At 36.8% G+C, this 23484-nt stretch overlaps 1 protein-coding gene across 3 annotated transcripts in view; it reads left to right on the top strand.

Annotated features, from left to right (window-relative positions):
* POLA1 (DNA polymerase alpha 1, catalytic subunit) overlaps positions 1-23484 on the top strand; it is a 280021-nt gene that overhangs the window by 168879 nt on the left and 87658 nt on the right. For all 3 annotated transcript variants that reach the window (XM_069464422.1, XM_069464423.1, XM_069464421.1), the window contains one exon: positions 17298-17414. In XM_069464422.1, the coding sequence (XP_069320523.1) occupies positions 17298-17414 (117 nt within the window). The remainder of the gene's footprint in view (positions 1-17297; positions 17415-23484) is intronic.

The raw sequence follows: 23484 nt of genomic DNA, 5'->3' as shown, positions 1-23484 counted from the left end.
TCTGCTGGCTTCTAATATATAAGGCCTTGTTAGAGTGTTCGCAGGGAAGAAGAGTTGATTAGGTAGAGACTTCTGTGTTCTTAGTAAATTAATGGCCTATTCCAACCCCATTGTCTGCTTTCCTGGAGGAACACTTGGTGACAGTGCTTATGCAGCAAAGTCAAATTCTTTAGTTTTATTATATAAAACATCAGATGAGAAGCTAAAAAGAATCTTTTCCCAGCAGCATTTCCTAAAGCCCCAGAGTGGAATCAGAAATAAGGCAATGGACTAGCAAATGGACAAGCATGCCTCAGAGTCCGTGGGAGGCATATCAGGCTTGCCGCAGATGGGTGAGACATGGAAGTAGATTCAGGGGCTAGTAAGAAGATTCAGAGCAAGTTCAAGAGACCTGGGGAGCTGAATCTAAAGAATTTTTCTTTGAAACTGTTTCAGTAACACATGAAAACATCTAAGGTGGAAGATACTTTCTTCAGGGATCCTTTTCTTATGCTTCTTACAGTTTAGAAATTGTAAGCCCTGGGAATATATATTAAAATCCTTAGTAATCAAAGTATTCAGAAGAGCATAAGGTATTTTGGACTTTGAGAGGGGTAGTATAATGGGCAAATGTTAGAATTAGCAACTGATGGGGGGTGTGTGTGTGTGTGTGTGTGTGTGTATGTATATATGCCTTCCATCTGTCATTCTAGCACCCTCCCTCAGCCTGGTTTCTGTGTTTCACAACTTGATAGAGTGTGCCATTTAGTTTCATGATTTATACTTACTAAGCCTTATTTGTATAAATACATGCCCAATTATCACAGCCACACTGTGGAGAACTTGCTAAAACACAGATTGCTGGGCCGCCCCCAGAGTGTCTGATTCTAGGTCTTGGCTTAGGCCATAGAATGTGCATCTCTAACAAGTTCCCAGGGACCACACTTTGAGAACCACTGCTTTGGACATTCACTGATGTATACTACACAGCTAGGAGCAAGTGAATGAAAATAACATGAAATCCTAACTTAATGTTAGAATAATGAGATTTAGTTAAGAGGAAATGCTTTCAGTGCTAGCAACATGTTATATTTTGCTAACCTCAATTGCAGATAAGTTGTTAAGGCTTATGGAGAACCTCATGTTCATTTCTTTAAAAAATTATGTCATAGAATTAGAGAATTCTTGTGCTTGAGCAGACCTTACAACCATCTAGCCTAGTGCAATACGGTTATTTATGTGAGAAGAGACTGAGGCCCTCAAAATTGAGATCTGTCCCATGTCAAGTTGTGTTTTCTAGAGACAGAGCCAGGAGAAATGATTGAATAATAAGGTTTAATTTAAATAAGACTTATGTGAGGGAAGGGAGCTTTTAAGAAGACTAATTCCCCAAATATGAAAGGAGCTATTTTAGTATTTAGTCAACCATTTAATATCTTTAAACTGAATTCAGCCCCAAAGTTGATTTTAGCCACTCTGAGACAAAGATCTCCACAGAATCTGTAATGATTTTAATAAAATTACTTTTTTTTAGTTGCAGAGATACCTGAGTGGCTTAGTTTTTGGGTCCAAAGCCCTAGATTCTTGAGAAATCTGCTACAGGGGAGGCCGGTGGAAATGTTGATAAATATCATGTTTTGAAAGTATTAGACATTATAATTAGAAAAGAAGAAATATACAAAAATTGGAAGGAGAAGAGGGGAATTATCAATATTTACACATCATTATAAACCTGTAAAACTCAATGAAATCAACCAAAAAAACTATCACAGACAAAAATAATTTAATAAGGTTACTAATATGTCACGAATATTAAAAAATCAGTAGCCATGGACTATACACACAACAACCAGTTAGAAAATATAGTGAAAGAACTAAATCCTATTTACAGTAACAGCTAAAAAGATGAAATACTTAGGAATAAACTTTATAAGAAACATGCTGGATATATATGAAGAAAACTTTAAAATGCTACTGAGGGACCTAGAAAATTTGAGTAAATGGAAAAGTATACATTTTGGGCCAGAACTGCTCAAAATTTTAGGATTGTCAGTTCTCTAAGTTTATCCATAAGTTTAAAGCTTCCTAAATTAAAAAAAAATCATAGGGAAATTCTGACAAAGAGAATGACCTACCAGTCCTATCAGTTTTTATAATTTTTAGGAGTTTAGAGTATAAAGTATTTTGGTACAAAAATATTTGGTGATTTTTAATGGACCCAATATGGAAAGTCCAGAAATAGACCCAAAGTTGCATTTGGCATTTTTTAAAAAGAGGTTGTTCATATCAGTAGGTAATAATCATCTGGAAAAAAATACAGTTGAATTTTTTCCTTACTCCTTACACTAAAATTCCAGATGGATCAAAAACTTAGAATATGAAACTATAAAAGTGACAGGTATTTTTAATAATTGTGGAGTTGGCATAATAGACTTCATTTTTTAGAGCACTTTTAGGTTTACAGCAAAATTGAGAATAAGGTGCAGAGATTTCCCATATACCCCCGTCCTACACATGCGCAGCCTGCCCTCATTATCAACATCCACCAGATTGGTTTATTTGTTAAAACTGATGAGCCTACATTGACATATCATTATGACCCAGAATCCATAGGTTACATTAGGGTTCACTCTTGGTGTCGTATATTTTATAAGTTTGGAGAAATGTATAATAACAGGTACTGTTATGGTATCGTACAGAGTAGTTTCACTGCCCTAAAAATCCTCTGTGCTCCTCCTATATGGGAAGACTTTTTGAAACAACACAAAATTCAGAATCCAAAAAGGAATATATCAATATATTTAACTATAGTTTTGGGTTTTTTTTTTCTTTTTTTTTCTTTTTTTTTTGGACACAGTCTCACTCTGTTGCCCCGAGTAGAGTGTCGTGGTGTCAGCCTAGCTCACAGCAACCTCAAACTCCTAGGCTCAAGTGATCCTCCTGCCTCAGCCTCCTGAATAGCTGGGACTACAGGTGCTTGACACCACGCCCGACCAAGTTTTTCTATTTTTAATAGAGAAGGGGTCTTGCTCTTACTCAGGCTGGTCTCGAACTCCTGAGCTCAAGTGATCCTACCACCTCAGCCTCCCAGATACAAATTTAAAAATAAAAATTTCTGTAGGGCAAATAAATATGTGCACATACATACATGCATATATACATACCATAAAATCAAAAGAGAAATGATAAACTGGGGAAAATGTTTGCAACCCATGTAAGAAATAGGGGCTAATTTCCTTCACATAAAAAGCACTCTTGTAGATCAAGGATAAAAAGACCCACAGCCTAGTAGAAAAATGGATACAGGACAGGAACAGGCAACAGGCAACTCACAGAGAAAGAAATGTAAATGGTTTATAAACATAGGTAAAGATGTTCAAGCTCACTCTTAATTTCAGAAGTCCAAATGAGTACCATTTTTCACCTATCAGAATGACAGAGATCCAAAATTTAGATAATACATAGTGTAGTAAACGGTGTGGGGGAAGGAGCATTCTCATACACTGTTGGTGGGCATGGAAAATGATACACCCTTTGGACGGCAATTTAGCGACATCTGACAAGATTTTAAATGAACATAACCATTTTACTCAGCAATTCTAATTTGGGTATCTCTCCTTACAGACAATATAGTCCCTACAGATGATCAAAGGTATTGTGTGAAGATATTTATTCCTTGCAGCATTATTGGTAATAGTAAGAGACTGAAGACAACCTAACTGTTGATCAGAAGATGATTCATTAAATTATTACAATCATATAGAATTTTGTGCAGCCATTAAAAAGAATATTGCAGATCTTTATGAACTGATAGGGTATAATTTCCTCTACTTTTAAGTGAAAAAGGAGGATTTAGAACAGTATATATGATACACTTCCATTTGTATTTCTAAAAAACAAGGGAGAGATATTTATTCATAATAAAAGAATAAATTTTACTTAACTCAATATACCCAAAATGGTATTTCATTCTGTAATGAGTATGAATATAAAAAATACCATTAAACTATTTTATATTCTTTTTTTTGTTCTAAGTCTTTGAAATTTGCTGTATATTTTACACTTGCAACACATCTCAATTTGGACTAGTCATATTTCAAGTGCTCAGAAGCCACATACATACCAGCTCATGTGTTAAGCAGCCTGGTGTAGAGTGTAAAGAGCACTGGACTAGAATTTTAGTCTACACATTGTGTGACAGCGTACAAGGAATTTACTTTTTCCTAGTTCTCCTTTTTCTCAGATATAATATAAAGAATTAGACTAGAGCTCAAAAGTCCCTTCCAACTTTAAAACTTAGGGTTAAATATATTATTTCATATTACTTGTCAAAGTCAAAAATATAATTGTGGTTGCTTTCCACAGATACTCTTTTCACCAGCACTCCTAAAATACTCTGATTCTGGCCGGGCACGGTGGCTCACGCCTCTAATCCTAGCACTCTGGGAGGCCGAGGTGGGAGGATCACTTTAGGTCAGGAGTTCTAGACCAGCCTGAGCAAAAGCGAGATCCCATCTCTACTAAAAAATAGAAAAAAAATTAGCCAGGCAACTAAAAATAGAAAAAATTAGCCAGACGTGCTGGTGCTCACCTGTAGTCCCACCTAATCTGGAGGCTGAAGCAGGAGGATCGCTTGAGCCCAGGAGTTGAGGTTGAGCTCACAGGAGCTGTGAGCTAGGCTGATGCCACGGCACTCTATCCCAGGCAGCAGAATGAGACTTTGTCTCAAAAAAAAAAAAAATTCTCTGATTCTAAGTGAAGCATATTTCATATTTTAAGGACTATATTATTATTGCTAGAGTGAGGTGGTTTATTTGTTTAAAGGAAGAATGTTACTAAGCTACATAGATGATGTAAACCATTTAGGAATTGTCTAGTTCTTTAATAGAATTAAGTCAGATTTGAGACTTTGATAATTCTATTGCTGCATGGAAAACTTGGAAGAAGAGTAAAAGAGTGAACCACATAAACAGTACCTAAAGAAAGAGTAAATATTAAATGAGAAAGAGTTGAGGCAGTGATTTTTGAGTACAATTCTGTTTATAAAGTTCATTGTTCAGAAGATAGTAACGAGTAGTTCTCTTTAAACGAGAGAGAATGAGAACCATGCAGAGTGGTGGTTCTCAACCTTAGCTGCACGTGAGAATCACTTGGGGGAACTTTTAAAAATCCCAGTGCCCATTCTGTATCACAGACTGGTAGTTCTCAAAGTGACATCCCCAAACCAGCAGCTGTAGTATCACCTAAGAACTTTAAGTTAGAGGTGCAAATTTTCGGGCCCCACCCAAGACCTAACTGAATCGGAAACTCTGGGGGTGGCACCCAGCCATCTGAATTGTAAAGCTCCCCTGGTGATCCCAGTGTGCAGCCAGAGTTACAAATTCTAGAGCAAGAAGGATTTGGGGCAGGGATAGCAGATGGGTTTTGTATTGAGTGTCAGCTTCCATCCTAGGTGGCCAAGGAGACAGAGTTGGAGATGGAATTGCAATATGCCCGCTATGCGCTATGCGATTGCCATTCTTGATTTAGCGATCTGGGTAATTTATTAACATTATAGGAAATTGGACATTGCAATCACTTGTAGGTGAGCCTTTCTAAACAAATAGATGTCAAGAAGCATCCCAGCCAATTGCCCCCCCACACACACAAAAAAAAAAAAGGGAAAGGGAAAAAAACCCAAAAACCAAGAGAAAAGAAAAAAAAAACCTCACTGGAACAGAAGCCACAGAAGGGTGGTGGGGGCAAGTATACTAGGTAAAATATTTTAAGTGAAGAAATTCTAGGTAGATTATAAAATATATATAAAGGTTTCTTAAAGAAGTTCAAGTGTCACGAGGATTTTAGGCCCTCTTTATGATCTGTCATCAATTCTGTTTGATCAAAAAGTCTAAAGGCTTGTTCAACCCTTTATCATTTGGCATTAAAGGACACATTTCCTCTTAACATTTAGACTTCGACAGGCATACACTTAATATGGGTATGGTAAATTTGGAATGAACTACGCCAGAAAAGTGTATATTTTCAAAGTATAAAGAGGTTGTCACTGACTGATAAGGAGTTAATGTATCACATCCTTTTGATTTCTACTCTTTGAGAGAAATAACAGTATCTATAATTTCAGAGGCATATTCTGAAAAATGTTATATTGTGATTTGTCTAAGCTGAATCTTAGAGATCTGTCTGGGAATCTTTAGCCCTGACAAAATAAGAATGGACCCATAGTATCAGGTTCATTTGATTTTTCAAAAGTTAGGGGAAATATGCAGATCATTTCAGGGACTCTCCTTTTGCTCTTCCTTGTTATGAGGCAGATGAAGGGAAGCAGGCTGGGCTGTGTTCAGAATGCATCTGGAGTGCTTATCTCTCGAGATCTTGGCAGAATAACTTCTGCAAGCCCTTTCTGTGTGTATTTTTCTTTTCTCATCCCAAAATACTCCATTTTGCAGTTTTGATAATTTCCAAAAGCTAGGCATTACAGCAAAATTTGTTCCTCTTAGAAAAAAACTCCTTCACTATAAAATAGAGTCTGCCTTTCATACCTGAGTAAAAAATTCTGATATAACTTTTCTAATCATCATATTTATTATTGAAAAGACTATAATATTTTTGAGACTGTGTTTACTAAAAATATGATTTTGATTTTTGTGTTAATTTCTGAGTACTCAGTTTATATTTTTAGATTGTTTGGTGACTTGGGATCTGTTTGAGTGTAAAGTGGTTTTCAGCACATTGGTGATCTTATTGAACATCTTCCTCAAATAGTAAACACATGCATTTCAACAGCTTTTGGACAGTACCACAATTAATATTTCTTTACAAGAAAAATGTATGTTTTTTATTGTCATTATTTTCTCATCTTATGTTCTGGCATTTAAATTTATGAAACTTCATCTCGGCGTGTAGACTTACTTACCTTGTGTTGCCAAGAGGAAAGAAGTGCTTTTCTGCAAAGCTAAAGCTAAATAGTTTTTACCTTATTGTCTGCTATGAAACAGCTGCTGATACCAGGAAAATGCCATCTCATCATTGGGCCTGGGGTGTCCAAAAGAGGCAGGAAAAAAAATGACTGTAGCTCCCTGTCTGCCCTGGCACTCTCCTCTTTTTTCTCGTTTCCATTGCCGTGAAGAGCAGGAGAACAATATTCTGCAATTAAGGATTCCATTAAGTTGAAGAAAAGAGCAAATGGGGGATGTTTGTTCTCCAAGCTGAAAAAATTTGTCTGGGGTGGGGGAGATATAGTGGTAGTGGTATAGAGAGAGGTGGGTGGAGAGACGAAGTCAGGGCTGTTTGTTGAATATACTGTTAAGGACTGTTACCATCCTAATTAATCAAGTTAGAAATTACAGCTGTAGCCGGTTTCCCCTCAATTCTTGTTATCAATTTTCTTCTCTTTTGAGACAAAGCAAATATAAATTTTGTGTTCATTTGTCATTCGTTCTTTGACTTCAGCATCTCTGAAAATAACAATGTAGCACAAAAGCCCAGTATTTACCTAGTTGTAATGTGGGTTGCCATGGTGTTTTGCAAATTATTGCAATTATGTTCACCATGCGAGTCGCCCTTGGTAACTGGCGAAAAAACTGATAATCCTGTTTTGAACAAAAGGTCAAATTGCTGAATAGAAAGTCTTGATTAACTAAAAGATGTACAAAGTGGAATTATTTCCTACCATTCAGAAATAGTTCTTGATCGGGTTTGGGGGAGGGGGTGAGTAAGTACATCTGATTACTGAAGTACAAAGCATTGAAAGGATGTTGTCTTGAGCCTTTCATGTAGTCTTAATGGTGGCTTTTTTGTCAAATTTACCCATTTGCGGCATTGAAAGAGGCAGCTGCATTTAAGCTGGAGAGACGGTGCTTTTTCAAGAGTTCAGTGCATGGAAAGTTCTCAGCAGTATCTGCAGTTTACTAGTAGCCCCTGGTCTATTAAAACTGATGTGCCGCATTTGAGCCCATTGCTCTCAGTACTTGTGAACCCCTCTGGCTGATGATCTAATAAAGTGCTCTTACTGGACAATCTCTGATCAGCTACTTAAAAAGGAGGCTGGGGGAGGGTTCAGAGGGAGAAGCCTCACAGGCAGAGTTGGTGCAGGCCAGAAGAGAGAAGACAAGAGTGGCTAAACCAAAAGGTTTGTCATGATGATGAGGCATTTGTCACGGGGCTTTGGGTTTTGTGCCCCAAATGTCCCCCAAAAAATGTTAATTTTTTTTTGAAAAGAAATTTTAATTTTATTTAAAGTTAGAAAAGAGATTAGAAGTATCTTTTTGAAATGTTAAAATCCACCTTGCATTGGTTTCTTAAATTGTGAGCACTCTGAAAATATATAATCCTATGCTCATGTAAAACCAAAAGTTTCCCATTGCGGCCAAAGGTCAGATAGATTTTGTCTCTTCTGAATCTGGCACACCATCTTCGGGGAGTGAATTTTGGAGGGAGGGGGTTCTTTTTAATGGCCACCTGAAAAATCAATTCTCAAAACTTTTGAGAGTGTGTGAAAGTGGCATGAAAGCAAAGCAAACCTTAACAAGTTTGTGGGTTTACATTCTACATCACCTAGCAACCCCCTGGCTCAGCCAGATCTCTTGTCTACCCTTAGTTCTGTTTACAGACTATTCAAACAGGCTCTTCGAAACCATGAAAGATATTCAGTTTCATTAGTACCATTCTCAAGGAGAAAATAATTAAAGTTAAATGAACAAACATTGCCTGGTGATGGTTTGAACTCCATTCTGATTTTAAGATGTCCTTTGAGGCAATTGTAGAAATAGTTCAGTTTTCACATTTCTTGTTTGCTACCAGAAGGCATATCACATGAAACCATACCAATAATTACTAGCCACAAACAAACAATAAAAATTACTTTTAGCTAGATTTGAGCAAAGAAAAACTCTTCTGGTAAAAAGGTTCTAGGCATGCCCTCCTGATTAAATTTTTTTTTATTTGATTCTTACCCCGGGACATCTGAGTTGATCTGTGTGCACAGTGAATAAAGGCAAGGGAGAGGGCGTGGGGAACAAGGCACCTCTCTTTAAAATTGATTTATTACCTACCTTCAGAGACCCACCATCATAAAGAAAAGTATTCAGATCATATTCCAGAAAAGACTGTGTACATTTTATTGAGTGGCTTAATTTAATAAATAATTCTAATACTACTAATACATGCCCTGCCATTTTCTCCTTGAGAACTGCTTATGTGATTGAATTGACCTATTTTTGAAATTTTAGATTTAGTAAGAAAAATTTTTTAAGAACAAACTAATTTTTTCATGGGCCTTTTTTTCCAAAAGCACCTTCCCTGAAGATTTATCTTGACAGCAACCAAACACATGATATAGCTCAGAATATTTTTCGGCTGCATAAGTTATTTCGTTTATATTGAAAGCTCTTGGCAAAACTTTGTCTTCCCTTATTAATAACACATTTCTGATTATTAAAAAAAAACTTGTAGAAAATTCAGAAAATGCAGAAACAGAAGGAAAAAACCACCTGGAGATAACCTGTGATGGCATTTTAGAGTATTTCCTTCCAGTCTTTTTTTTTTTTTCTATGCACATAGTGATGAAACTAAGCTTTGAGCTTACTATTTTTATTTATTTATTTATTTATTTAGAACCAAGAGTATCTTCAATCCTTGAGTTTACTTTTGATGTTTATTCATTATTCTGTATATATAGCTAAGGTGGGGTTTTTTCAAGAGTGAAGACTTGAGAGGCAGGAACAGTGATGGAAGTAATGAACAATTTTTCTTAGAGGCCTCATCACTAAAATATTACTATAAGCACTAGATCAGCCATTTTACCATCTCATTCTGTTTGATTCTTTCCTCCTTTCCCTTATTGAAATGACTATATGCCTTAACTGACACATCCATTTATTACTATTCATGTTGGAAAGTCGGGCATTCATTGCAATTGGAATATTACATCCCCAAGTCACTTGTAGCTTCACATAGGGAAAAAAGTCTTTTATGAAAAGATTTGTAATATAATAGAGATTAATAGAATGTGGAGAGGAAAATGCTTTCAGTTTCTTATATAAAGTGAAATCAGGGTGGCTATGAAATCTTGTGTTCTTGTTATTTGTATTTTGTTAGATCTCTAACATCCACAGTACATGGCTAGGTTGCCTGAGCTCTTTGTGCTTTGTTGACAGTTGACAGACAAAGCAAAATTATTCCTGAAGCAAGGTACTGTGTACTTAGTTGTGACCTATTATAGCCTAAGAATGTAGCTTGCTTTTGAGTTGGATGAATAGGGAGAGTATTTTACAGAATAGGCTTGAATATACTAAGAGAGGTTTTTAGCTGCCCATACGGAAAGATACATGTCCTCCATTGAACTTTTTTCCCCCAAAAATGTAATTTTCCATATAAAGTCATTTTAAGTGTATTTTCCCTGGTTGCTTGCATGGAGACAATTTTAACTGTTCTAGTATTGTCCTGCAGTGGTAAAATACAATTGCTGGTAATTGTTGGCTTTCTGTGCTCACAGTATAGCAAGAGAAGATGGCTCGCATGGGGCTCTTTAATGTACCTCTTCTGATATATCTTCTGATGCTCAAGCTCTGATTGTAAATTAAAATAACAAGGCTCTGGTATTGGATTTGATGTGAGGCCAAGCAGACCAAGTTGCTAATTTATCATGTAATATACAATTGCTGAGGTTGGAATTTGTCCACTTATAGTGCTATTCTATGTGTTTAAATGAGGACCACTGTTTGCATCTAACCTATCATAACAGTTTGGGAGTGCTCCATTATCCTTTCAGCAAACTGATGGCAGAGTCTGGTCGTTGTACAAATGATAAGATCAATAAGTTTCAAATAACTTGGATGAAATGACATATGACTGTTCATTTAAAGAGATGTCTTACTTAAAAAAATCAATTTTAATAATATTTAAAATTCTTACATTGACCGATGAGGCACTTTCCACTTTTGTTTGATAATTTTGTTCAAAATATTTTTGTATTAACTTTGGTGAATAGTTAGTTTATATATTTATTTCTCCTGATTTGCTCTTTCATCTCCTACCCTGGCACCTCTCTGGGACTTAATAATCACTCTTTGACATGCCAGCATGCTGCAGTGTAGAAGCTTTAACTTTAAAAGCTAAATTATGTTCCCGTTAAAACTTCCCCTGGAGATCTTAGGGAAATTTTCTCCCAGTTTTGGGTGTAAATGTGGGTCAGAAAGCAATTTGTTTTTTGATATTTCTGGAAATTCCAAATCACAACATGTCATTCTTCAGAAGCAGCTGTGGGCCCATACTGTGCACTATCTATAAGAAGACCCATTTTTTTTTTTTTACACTGGGGATAATTCTATGACAGAAAAATGTGCCTACAAGGGAACCCCAGAACATTTATAAATGGTTTTGGGTGAAGAGAGAGTCTGATTTTCTCAAAGTGCATATAGTTTGGGGAGAGGGTTGGTTAATGGCCATTAATGAAAACTAGTAATGATATGATGAGCTGTGAAAGAGCATGCATGCTGGCAGACCTCACCCTGTGACCCTGTCCCCGCACTCCTGGAGAGCCATTACAATTTAAACTAAATCATACGTCAGTGCAGGACTGTTTTTTCTCTTGAAAATCTCTGTGAATCACAAAATAAAACAGACCACTTCCTCTTCCCCATCACCTGTTCTGCCATCTATAACTTCAAATAAAGCATAGTTTTATCAGGAAAAACACATGAAGATTTTGCTTATGTTGACTATATAGTTACAATATTTTGCAATCAAATTGAGAAGCAGTGCCACCTAATCTTGTTATTTATCCATCATTGTACTTCTTCATTTTGTAGTAACACCAGGTGGAAGCTGACCAGGCTTTTTCCTGGTTAAATTAGTGCATTTTTAATAGTGCATTGTCAGCTGTAGCTCAGTAGTAATGTTCCCCAATACTGGAGGCATGTGTAGGATAATACAATATCTTACATTTGATCAACTTTTTTTTTCTTTAGAGACAGGGTTCTCACTCTGTCACTCAGGCTGGAGTGTACAGTGGCGCATTCATAGCTCATTGAAACCTCAAACTCCTGGGCTCAAGAGATCCTCCCACCTCAGCTTTCCAAGTAGCTAGGACTACAGGTGTGCACCACCATGCCTGGCTAATATATAAATATATATATACACATATATACATATATATATATATATATATATATATATATATGTTAGAGAGATGGCGTCTCGCTATGTTGCCTAGTCTGGTCTCAAAACTCCTGGCCCCAAGTGATCCTCCAGTCTTGGACTCCCAAAGTACTGAGCTTACAGGCAGATATGAGCCCCTGTGCCTGGCCTGCTCAACATTTTTGTGAGTTTTATTTGATCTTCTGAATAACCCTAGCAGAGTAAATATTATTACCTCCTATTTTACAGATGAGGAAACTAAAGCTCAGAGAGAGGTTCAATGACTTAACAAAATTACCCATTAATAAATGGGAGGGAAGAAACGCTACTCAAATGCAGTTTTTTTATAACCTCAATTCTGTATTCTTCATTGAGTATGAATCTTTGTGCTAGATACTGGAGAGGACACTACCAAATCCAAAGTAGGTTGTTTCCCAGGGGGACCAGCCATCCAGTTAGGTAGGTAAAACAAGATGGTGAAATAAGATGGTTAAGGGACATGGCAAAGCAGTGTGTGCTTAGTGTTAGAATAGAGGGAGAAGTCCCTGTGGGTTGGGAAAATTTCAAGAGGAATGGAACTGATACTCAAGGAATGGGCATTTTAGGCAGAGATTCTCCAGGATGAGCAATGACAAGGAGATGAAAACAGGCAAAATGTAGTAAGTACAGTGAGAAAAAGCAATTCAGTGGGCCAAAGAGTTTGTGTAAGAGAATGATTAGAAAGGGGGGACAGGATGAGGTTGTAAAGATTTAAAAGCCAGATCAGAGTTTGTTCTTAATTGTCTATGGAAGGTATACAGTTGGGGGTGGAAGAGGAGAGCCCTGGGAAACTGGACTTGGCAACTCTGCATTGGATGTGGGAGGAGAGAATGGAGTCAGGGAAACTAAGGAGGAGGCTACTACAGTGGAACAACTTTGAGATCTGAGCTCGGGTGAGGTTGTTGGTACTGGGACTATAAAGGAAAGACCAGTGGACAGACTTGATCACCGATTGGGAATGAGAGAAGGACCCACCATACATTTGACTCAAGAGTTTGCAAACCACTGTGAGTTTTTTTCTTCTGTGACTTTTAGACCCTTTCTTTATTATTTTTTATAAGCTTGCTCCACATTTTTATTTTATCGCTCTTATTCATTCATTTTTCAAACAATATTTTTGAAGGCCTCCTATGCTCCACATTTCCAGATCTGGATGATTTCTGCATGTGTATCCTTCTAAAAATATAAATGTACACAAATGAATAACAGTTTGTGTTTAAGGTGCAACTACCAGAACGCCTCAGTTACAAGTGGAAATTGATCCCTTTTTAGCATGTGCAGACAGAAGCCATTTTAGTTGAGATCTCAGAAATATAATTTAGCAATCAGAACCAATCAGCATTTGACACAATTTTGTACACAATGATTTTAAGGAATTAGTGATGCAGAGATTAAAGTAACAGGTGATAGACCTTGGCACGTTTTGGTAAAGGTTTGTTTTGCTGTTGGACAAGCTGACTTCACCTCTTTTGAACTTTCTACTTATAAACGTGCTTAAGCTAGGCAATCGAAAACTTGATGACCTTATTCCTGTTGGTTATAACATTTGCAGGTGGCATTACATAATAAAATGACATTTGGATGGCAGAAGTCGTTAAAGTGGTTCTAGAGGTTTTTATTAAAGCCCAAACCTTTTTATAGGTTGGATTTCCAAGGAACTATACTTTTTATTAAAAATTTCTTCTTCCATTGGCTTGTCAGGGTAGCCTTGAGCTGTACAGGTTCTATGTTATTTCCCAAAATGAGAAATGAAAATAAGTTTTGTTTTATCTTTGAGAGTGATAATTCAAAGTGAATTTATACAATATTAATATTTTCACTTGCTTTGTTTTTATCATCCTTGAGAGGCAAAGTTCACTATGAGATTTTGTAATATAAGATTTGCCCCATCATGGACTATTTCCAAACCTGGCATATTTATTTTTAACAACACAAATGTTTGTTGGAAGTTAGATTTAGCATAGTTGGTTAACATTTGTTGGGGGAACAAAGGGTTAAGCAAAATGTACTTGACAAAATTAAATTGAAGCAAAGCATATATTGAATATGATTAGGGCCTATTTCCTTCATAGAAGAGTTTTGTTTAAAATACACCATGACCAAAAGCTTAATTATCAAAATAAAACAAGAGGCATAAAGAGTTACAGGTTTCTAATATTTTTTTCAGCCCCAGTTCCCTTCACACAGTTATCAGCATGTTTAATTTCCGTGCATAATAGCACTAGTTATTGTTGTCATTTGTAAAGGGAGATTAACAGATAGTAAGTACAAACAAACCCAAATAAGCACTGAATAGAGAGGTGACAAAGACAAAAAGACCTCTTTAATGTTAATTATAACTGGTAGGAAGTCTAGACAAATTATATTATCTGTTTTCTATATGATTTGAAAGGACATTTAGTTAGTAACTCTGTCAGAGATAGAGTTAGGTGTTTGCTTTAAAAACAGGTGAGATGACAACTTAGCATCTCCCTGGTTGGCAGCTCCCCAGTGAGTCATGAAGTTGTAGTAAATTGATGGAATCAAGTTTCAAAAACATCTGAAAAAGAACTCTAGATTTTTCAATATTATATTTTAAAAATTAAAAAATAATTTTAACTTCCAGGTTGTCTTCTGGTACTTAATAATTTCTTGTCTCAAAACATGATAGTTGTTATCTGTCTGCTTGCTTATTTTATAATTTTGTTTAGAATTGGATGAGCTACAGCTATGGTTGGCAATATTAATTGACTACATATTCCAAAGCGTGTAAAGCCTCAGATATCAAATACAGTGTAACAAATCCAAATGAATGATAAAGGAGTGGTCCAGTCCTGAATTTTTCATACATGGTTTGCTTGGATTCTACTGATTTCTTTATTAATATGCCTAAATGGGTACTTCCAGAAACAACTAGTCTCACCTTTAGTGTTTATAGGGTACCTTTAAAATTTAATACCTATTGTTACTGTCAGCTCCAATATTCCCCACTGTTTCCCTCATGCCTAGAACAGACTAAACCGTGTATCTTGTTTCTCTAATTCTAAGGGGCCGATTGTGAGCTGCACTCTTGACTTAGCAGCTTTTTGGAAGGAAACATCAATAAGTCATAAAACTGTACATGCCTGTTATAAATGCGTCTGAGTTTCAGAAGTATTAAAATGTGATTATAAATGTCTCTTCAAATCAAGAAAATGTGGTAACAGCTCCTAAGAATTGAAATAAACAGTTGCCTGTGACTCAGAACCACTGATTCTTCATTCTGGTTCATGGTCTTTTGTTGTGGTTGTAGTAGTTTGTCTCTATCTCTTCTCTGTATTGGTTAACATTTGTAGTTGATACCACACAACTTGGTTCTTACAGCCAAACCATACTGAATTGCTTTTAGTCTTTGTGTGTGTGGAACTTGCTTTGCTAGATTGTAATTTCCTGAAACTCTGTGCCTGGGGCTCCTGTGCCTATTCTCCACAATATTTAATGTAATTCTGGGCATACATTAGAAATTTCATTAAAGACTTGTTGAGACCCTCTACCTGAACAATTCAAATTGAATTTTAAAATAGTTTAGCCTTTGAATGAAGGTTACTGTGACTGTATCAACTAGATGAATTTTATATTTCTTAAAGGTAGCATAATTTTTTTTTAGTCAAAAAGTTCTACAATGCACTTTTCCCTTTGTGTGATAGCCTTAAACAGAACTAGAACTGATTCTTGGTGCTTTCCCTTGAGTTTGGTTGTAGTTACTTCCATGAAGAGCCTATTCTGAGGAATGAGGTCAAGCAGCACAGCAGTGGGTGAGGGCATCCCTCAGCTTTGGATTAATACCACATGGAAACACTACTAAGTGGCAGCCTAGCATAATGAAGCAACACTCCGTATATGTACTGCTCTCATCTAGGGGGAAAAGACCAACAGGTTACTCAGTCTACAAATAGGAAATGGGGTTATATGTGTTATTGATCCCTTTCTTAATATCACAGCATAGCTCTTTCTGGCCTTTCTTTGGCTTGCATTGTTCTTTCTGCCTCAGTTGGCTTTCTTGCCTTGTCTACCCACCTAACTTCCACTCATTCTTCAAGACTAGTTCAGAAGTTGCCGTATCTCAAAATGCTCCAAGATCTACAGATAGTCAGGTCCCTGCCTGCGGCTCCCCAGGAAGGAACACCATGAGACAAGAGAACATACCTTGTTCACCTTTATACCCCAGCACCTCACCCTACATTTGCCTCATGCTTATTAGGCCTGTGTAGCAGTGCATGTAGCACCAAAGCCCACAGACCCTGCATGTCTTAGTGTAAACGTCTGAGCTTTGCTTAATGCATTTGTGAAGTCTTGTCTTCCTTGTTTAACCAATGTGCTTTATAATAAACATAATGCTGATTTAAGATGACATGCATATTGTTATCACATCACTATGAGAAAATTCAAGTAAGAATAGCAAGGGAGAGTAACTGAAGAAAGAGAGTGAGAAGAAGGTTCTAAAGGACAGAGAAGTGGGCAATGGCTATTTCAAACTTCTGGAAAATAGTGGTCAGTTGAAGTTGTCCTTGAAAGCATTGTCGCCAGTTTTATACCTCTAGAAAACATGTATAGGAGAATCTGTTTTAATTTTAAATGAAATAATTGCTTACATTTGTTAAGTGTTTCTTTTATACCAAGTATAGTTCTAAGTGCTTTAAATATATTATATCATACAACAACCCTGTAAGGTAAATACTGTTGTACCCATTTTACAGAGAAGGAAACCCTCTTAAACTCAAGTAACTAGCCAACAGCTATTTGGAAGGTCATTAATTTCTATGTAGTACATTCTGGTAATGGTCTTTACTAATGAACTAAGACACATTGGTTTACATTCTGCATGTAATAGAAGTTTTTATTGGGAGATTTTGATGTATGTGAGTGGGGGAGGGTGTTTTTTAAGAAAAGGGAATAACATCTTACATGGTTTTTTTTTTTTTTTAACTTAATGGGTTTCCCAACTTCTAAGTTTGGAGCATAGATCTAATTAACATGTTAGGAAAGGAAGGTAACTGGAGAGAGCTATGTCAGAATTGCTAAGGAATGTTTGAATAAAATGAGTCTATCTTGATAACAAAAAAGATTTATTATTTGTATTTGTCTATGGTGATGGTAAGACTGAAGTTTTTTCTTTTTCTCTCCAGGGCTGGTTGATATGCGAGGAGCCAACCTGTCGCAATCGAACTCGGCACCTTCCCCTTTACTTCTCCCGAAATGGCCCTCTTTGCCAAGCCTGCATGAAAGCTACACTTAGACCAGAGGTAAAAGTCTCATATGCTAAAGAATCATGTAGAAGGGGGTAGAGGGCTATTTGCCCATCCCTTAACTCTGGGAAGCAGATAGTGGGTATTTGGCCTGTGGAGACACCCTACTACCATATGTATATACTATTTTTTTAAATATCCAGACTTCAAGAAGATATATGCTTTATTTTTGTGTGTGTCATGAGCAATACTATATTTATATCTAAAAGGGACACTGACTAGTTCTCATATGGGTTACTCAGATTTCTTTGGTTGCCACTTCATAATTACAGACGAAAGATGCCATTCCTTTCTAGAAACTGCTATCATCTTTGGACTTGATCAGAACCCTTTTTGTAAGAGCCATAAGACCTCCCAAACCTGTACCCTAAGGGGTTTATTTTGTGGGGTTTTTTTTCCCCCTCAGTAGGATTAAGTTGTTTATAAGGAGCTGCATAGATCAGTAGTTCTCAGGCTTTCTCTGTACCTTAATACAGACACCTGAGGGATTAGACATGCTATCATTAGTGACTCCCAACTGTGGAGGTAGAGTCTGGAAACACCTCACTGGTAATTAAGATGCCTTCCCTCTGTTGCCCCCTTTGAGCATCATCGGCCCAAGCAGCACTTCCCAAACTGTAGTGAGAAGAATGTTTGCAGGTCTTCTGAGCATAGAGGGTTTTATGATCAAGTATGTTTAGCAAACGCTGGGCTAGCCAAAGTTAAATAAGTTTATTGCAGATCTTCTCAGAACTTGCAATATGATAATGTGCAATCTGTCCCGCCAGTACAGGGTTATAATGTGCCTTGCTTTGCAGATTTATTTATAAGGTTTTTGGTGAAAAGAAGGTAAGCCTGGGAAACTGTTATTTATTTACTTATTTTTTGAAATGCACAGACAGGGTCCTATAACCAAATTTTGACTTCAGATGTTTTCACTGGAAAGGGCTGATTATATAGGCTAGTTTTAGAAAATTTTCTTTTTTCTTTCTTTCTTTTTTTTTTCCCCCCAAAGAGACAAGGTCTTGCTGTGTTGCCCAGGCTGGAGTGCAGTGACTATTCACAGGTGCAATCACAGCACACTACAGCCTTGAACTCCTGGGCTCAAGCAATCCTCCTGCCTTGGCCTCCTGAGTAGCTGGGACTACAGGGGTGCGTGCCTGGCTAAAAATATTTTATTTTAAATTCTAATGGCTTTTTATTTTAATTTTAAGATAATATATCATCGTTTCACAAAATTTGGCAACTCCAAATAGCTGCCAGTGTATTCTTTTGTCCTTTTGCATATCCATATGTGTTTTTTACGGGGTTGCAGTTACAATGGAAATATGCTTTTATATGATGTTTATCTTTTGTCAAGGCTATTTCTGTGTTGCTACTTCGTTTCCAGCACTGAGATTTTTAAACACAAATTTAAACATACCTCTTGGGCATTTTAGCCTACTTTCCAATATCTGTTTACTGGAAAATTTGTGATGAATATTTTCCTGCTTAAATGATTTTTTCTTTACTGGAAATATTTCTTTAGGATAAATTCTTATCAACAGTGCACAAGTATGATATGATCATGACTGATATTGCCAACTGTTTTCCTAATGGGTTATCCCAACTTACACTATACACTAATACTTTATGAGCATACCAGTTTTACCACAGCCTTTCCAGCATTTGGACATTATCACTAATTTATTTTTAATGAATTTGATAAGCATAAGCATAAAATATTTCTTACCTTATTTTTTGTATACCTTTGATAATTAGCAAAGTAGAATGTAGATTTTTTTAAACGTGGAAAATGTGAGAATTAGTTGTCATAGTGAATTCCTTTTACGTCAGTCTCATCTCAAGACTTGCATCAGCAGGTGCAAAGAGAGAACAAAAGTGTACATATTTAGTGTGACTCATCAATCCAGTTGTAGGCTCTTCACCTTGCTTCATGACTGATGCTGCCTTTTAGACTTTTTAAATATCTAACTCATCAAGCTAAGTTCAATGAAAATTGAATTACTTCTTAGAAAGTCAGCCAGTTTTGATTCCATTCTTGGTAAGAGAAGGTAAAAGGAAAGTGTATAGCTCTTAGATTGTTGAGCTTCCGATAAACATTGATGATGTTGGTAGTGGTTTAATATAGTAGGTTGTCTTTTATCATTTATCATTTTTTAATGAGTCAACTAACACAGGCATTTCAAAGTGACTTGTTTTTTTTCCTTCTTAAAACTGTGACGCTTTAGGCAGGCATTTACCAAGGCTATCAGCTACTCTTCCCAGGAAGCAGCTTTCATAAATTAGTTCCTCTGGTTATAGTGCTGCTCAGGACATGGCCCGCTGGAACTAACTGATTTCAAAGCATCCTGGTTGGTGATACTGTCCTTAGCCATTCCTCATGAGGGGGCGGGGGGGTCTTGACAGGGGAGGGCTCAGGATGCTTCTGTACTCCATTTTGAGTTGCTAGTCATGAGGGGAGAATTTCTTAACTCTATTTGTGAGGTTCCTGGGCTTTTCTAGTGTGAGGGAAAATATGCATCTTTCCAGAGATAGTTCCAGGGAAGTTCCCAAAACAGTTGTGCAATGGACAGAATCATTGTAATTACTATAGGATTTTCCAAAGTATCTGTTTTGTAGGACTATGCTCTTCTGGTGACATTCTTGGTGCTGTAATCATACATTGCTTTCATTTAATAATTACTTATTAAACACCTACTATATCCTAGGCACTTTGCTAGGTGCTAGAGACATATTAATGAACTGAACATTTCCTTATTTGTAAAACTAGTTTAACATTACGTAGATAATATAAAATTGATATCTGGGGCAAAAATAGGCATTTGTAAATGTTTGTTTGGACAAAATACCAGACATTCCTAGTACTAGACTAGTGGGGACTTTGCATTGTTCAAGTTTAATGGTAAAGTGCTAGCCTCTTAATGTGCCAGTCTCATCCTTACATAATAAATCTACTCTCTTTTAGTCCTTTGTTGCAGTTGACTTGAATACTTTCCAGAATTGACTTGGAGTATGAAAGCTGGCTCTTCTGGCTTATGTTGCCAGAGTTATGAGAAGACGACTGGGACAGTTTTGTTCCCAGGGTTTTAGGTGTGTCTCTTGTCTCTTTTCAGATACTTAAAAAAAGTGTGTGTGTGTGTGTGTGTGCGCGCGCGTGCGTGTGTGTGTATCAGTAAAGTTTTTTAGGCTCATGAGAATTTAATAATATACAAGTTGCTGCTTATTACAAAGTATTCTCTGGGTATCTGTGCTATATGGGAAGTGCATTCTAATATGGGAATGAAAACTTTGATGCGTATTTAAGTTACTAAGCAAATAGTATTTAGTGACTTTTTCACAGTGGTGATAGAGACAGGACTTACCCAAGTTAGGCAATGAATATTTCAATATTGCTTTCCTTTAAGGATATACTTTTGACTTTTTAATGTGGCCTTATGTGTATGGAATCGTCCCACATGGGATTCCATAATTCACCAAAAATAAAGCTTTAGTTTTTATTAAGTTAATCTTTCATTATAGAATTAAGATTTCAAACCAAATTAAACTTTTTCTCATTAACATTTCCATTCTTAATGTAGAACTGAGAAAACGTCTGCATGTGACTCTCTGGGCCAAGGTAGAAATAATTAGTGAAATTGTACAGCTCCTGTCCCAGGAAGTTGTCCCAGTGAAGTGACTTCTAGTCCTACTTTGGGACACCCCTAGGATTTCTCACATTATCCTTACGTTAAAATCTTCTATAACAGAAAAAGTGTACCATTACAGGACTTCTGTCCTTCTAGGGAGAAGGGAAATAATAAATTTATAATCAACGTGTGTTTCCATTTCAAAATGGCTGTAGCTGAACAAATTGTTGATTTGATGAGTAGGTTAAGGATGGTGAGGATATTGCCACACTTACCTAGGGCAGTGTCTTGTTTCTGTACAAGACAAAAACATGAAAATAATTGTGGTCTCATAAGGCAGTAAGCATGAGTCAGTCATGCAGGAAGAAAACCTTAGAACTAGGATGGAAAGTCTTAAAATGTAGTCATTGGCCATTCTCCAGTAGAGAATGGGATTTTATCATGAAGGGTCTTTTGGCGTTCTCCTTTATGATTTTGATGTGCTTGTTTGATGTAGAGAGATTACTGAATTCTATGTACAGCTTTTCTTACCACAAAGCAGGTGCTAGCCTTCTTTTTCAGTGTGCTTTTTTAATCTTTTTTTATTGAGATGAAATTCACATAACATAAAATTAACCTTTTTAAAGTGAGCAGTGCAGTGGCATTTAGTACATTCATAATGTTGTTGAACATTTTCATTACCCCAAAAGAAAACCCCATTAAGCCAATCACTCCCTACTCCTTCTAGCCCGTTTTCTGTCTCTGTGGATTTGCCTATTTTGAATATTTCATATACATGGAATCATACATTGCGTGACCTTTTGTGTCCAGCTTCTTTCATCTAGCATAACGTTTTTGAGGTTAATTTGTGTTGTAGTATGTGTCAGTACTTCATTCTTTTTTATGGCCAAATAATATTCCATGGAATAGATTTGCCACAATGTGTTTATCCATTCCTCCATTGATGGACATTTGGGTTGCTGCTTTCAATATACCTTTAAAGTTTATTTTATTTTTCATTAGGTAGAAAGGACTTGCATTTGGCCTGAATTTGTTTCTCATGGCTCGTCCTTGGTCCTACTTCATCTGAATGGTACTACAGGAAGCTAACCTGATCCTCTCTGTCTCTGCCTTCAGTAAGAACTTGTTCAGCACCTATTCTATGCCCATTTTATGAGAGCCTCTTAGATATTTGAAGGTAGCTATCTTCCTGAGCTTTCCCCGCTAGACCCAATATTCCTAGGCCTTCAGCAGTTTCTCTAGTGCTCTGCTTTCAGAATAATGATCCTGGTTCAGAGTTTGTATCCCAGTAAAGTCACCAGCCCAAAAATGCATGCAGTACTTGAAGTGTTCCTACTGCCACTAGTACAGAGCAGAATAAACCTGTCACTACCACCTTTTCTGGGTAGTAAATTTCTGTTAAGTCTATTCAGGGTTGCATTAACTTTCTTGGCATCCATATTCACAGTATATTTTTATTCTGAGCATCCTGTAAATTAAAATGCATAACAATTTTTTTTTCCACATGCAACTGCTAAGCCATGTCTTACCACTTTTTTTTAGACCCAAGTGGCTTATTTAGACTTATTAGGTCATTAAATCTGAAATGTCCAATTTCAAATCAAAAGTGTAGTTTATTTTATCTCAAACAAGAAGCAGTACAATTAAAGTATGTGCCTAAACTATTAACACAATCTTGCCATCTTAACAGTAACTTGTTTATGCCAGCAGCAAAGAAGCCTGGAGAGAGAGTGGCGATGAACTCAAGAAAGGCATTTTCCACAGCTTTTTGAGAATTGATTATTTTTCCTTGCAAGAAGTGGTCCAAAGCCTGGAAGAAGTGGTAGTCAGTCGGTGTGAGGTCTGGTGAATACAGTGGATGACAGAGAGTTTCTAAGACTCTGTTAGGTAGTATATTAACAAAATACTGCAAACTTAGGTGGGTTAAAATAACAGAAATTTATTGTCTCATAGTTCTGGAAGCTAGCAGTCTGAAATCCAGATGTTGGCAGGGCACCTCTCCCTCTGAAACCTGCAGTGGAATCCTTCCTTGCCTCTTCTAGCATCTTCCTTGTCTCTTCCTAGCTTTTGGTGGTGGCCGTCAATCCTTGGCATTCCTTGGCTTTAGAGGTATCATTCCAATCTTTGCTTCTGTAGTCACGTGGCCATCTTATCTCTGTGTGTCTTTGTCTCTTCTTATAAGGACACCAGTCATATTGGATTAGGGCCTACCCTGATTCAGTGTGACCTCATCTTAATGTGATTTCATGTGCCAATACCCTATTTTCAGATAAGGCCACATTCACAGGTACTAGGGGTTAGGACTTCAGTGTATCTTTTTAGGGACTCAGTTCAGCATATAACAGGTAGGAATTGTACTGAGGTAAAGGTAATGGAGACCAAAACTAACAACAGTAGCTTAAACAGAATAAACACTTAATTCTCTAAGAAACATTAATTTTTTAATCACATGAAAGAAA

The sequence above is a fragment of the Eulemur rufifrons genome, chromosome 30, assembly GCF_041146395.1.
Source record: "Eulemur rufifrons isolate Redbay chromosome 30, OSU_ERuf_1, whole genome shotgun sequence".
NCBI lineage: Eukaryota > Metazoa > Chordata > Mammalia > Primates > Lemuridae > Eulemur > Eulemur rufifrons.
The sequence above is the reverse complement of the archived record's forward strand: the minus strand, read 5'-3'. Positions and strand labels throughout refer to the sequence as shown.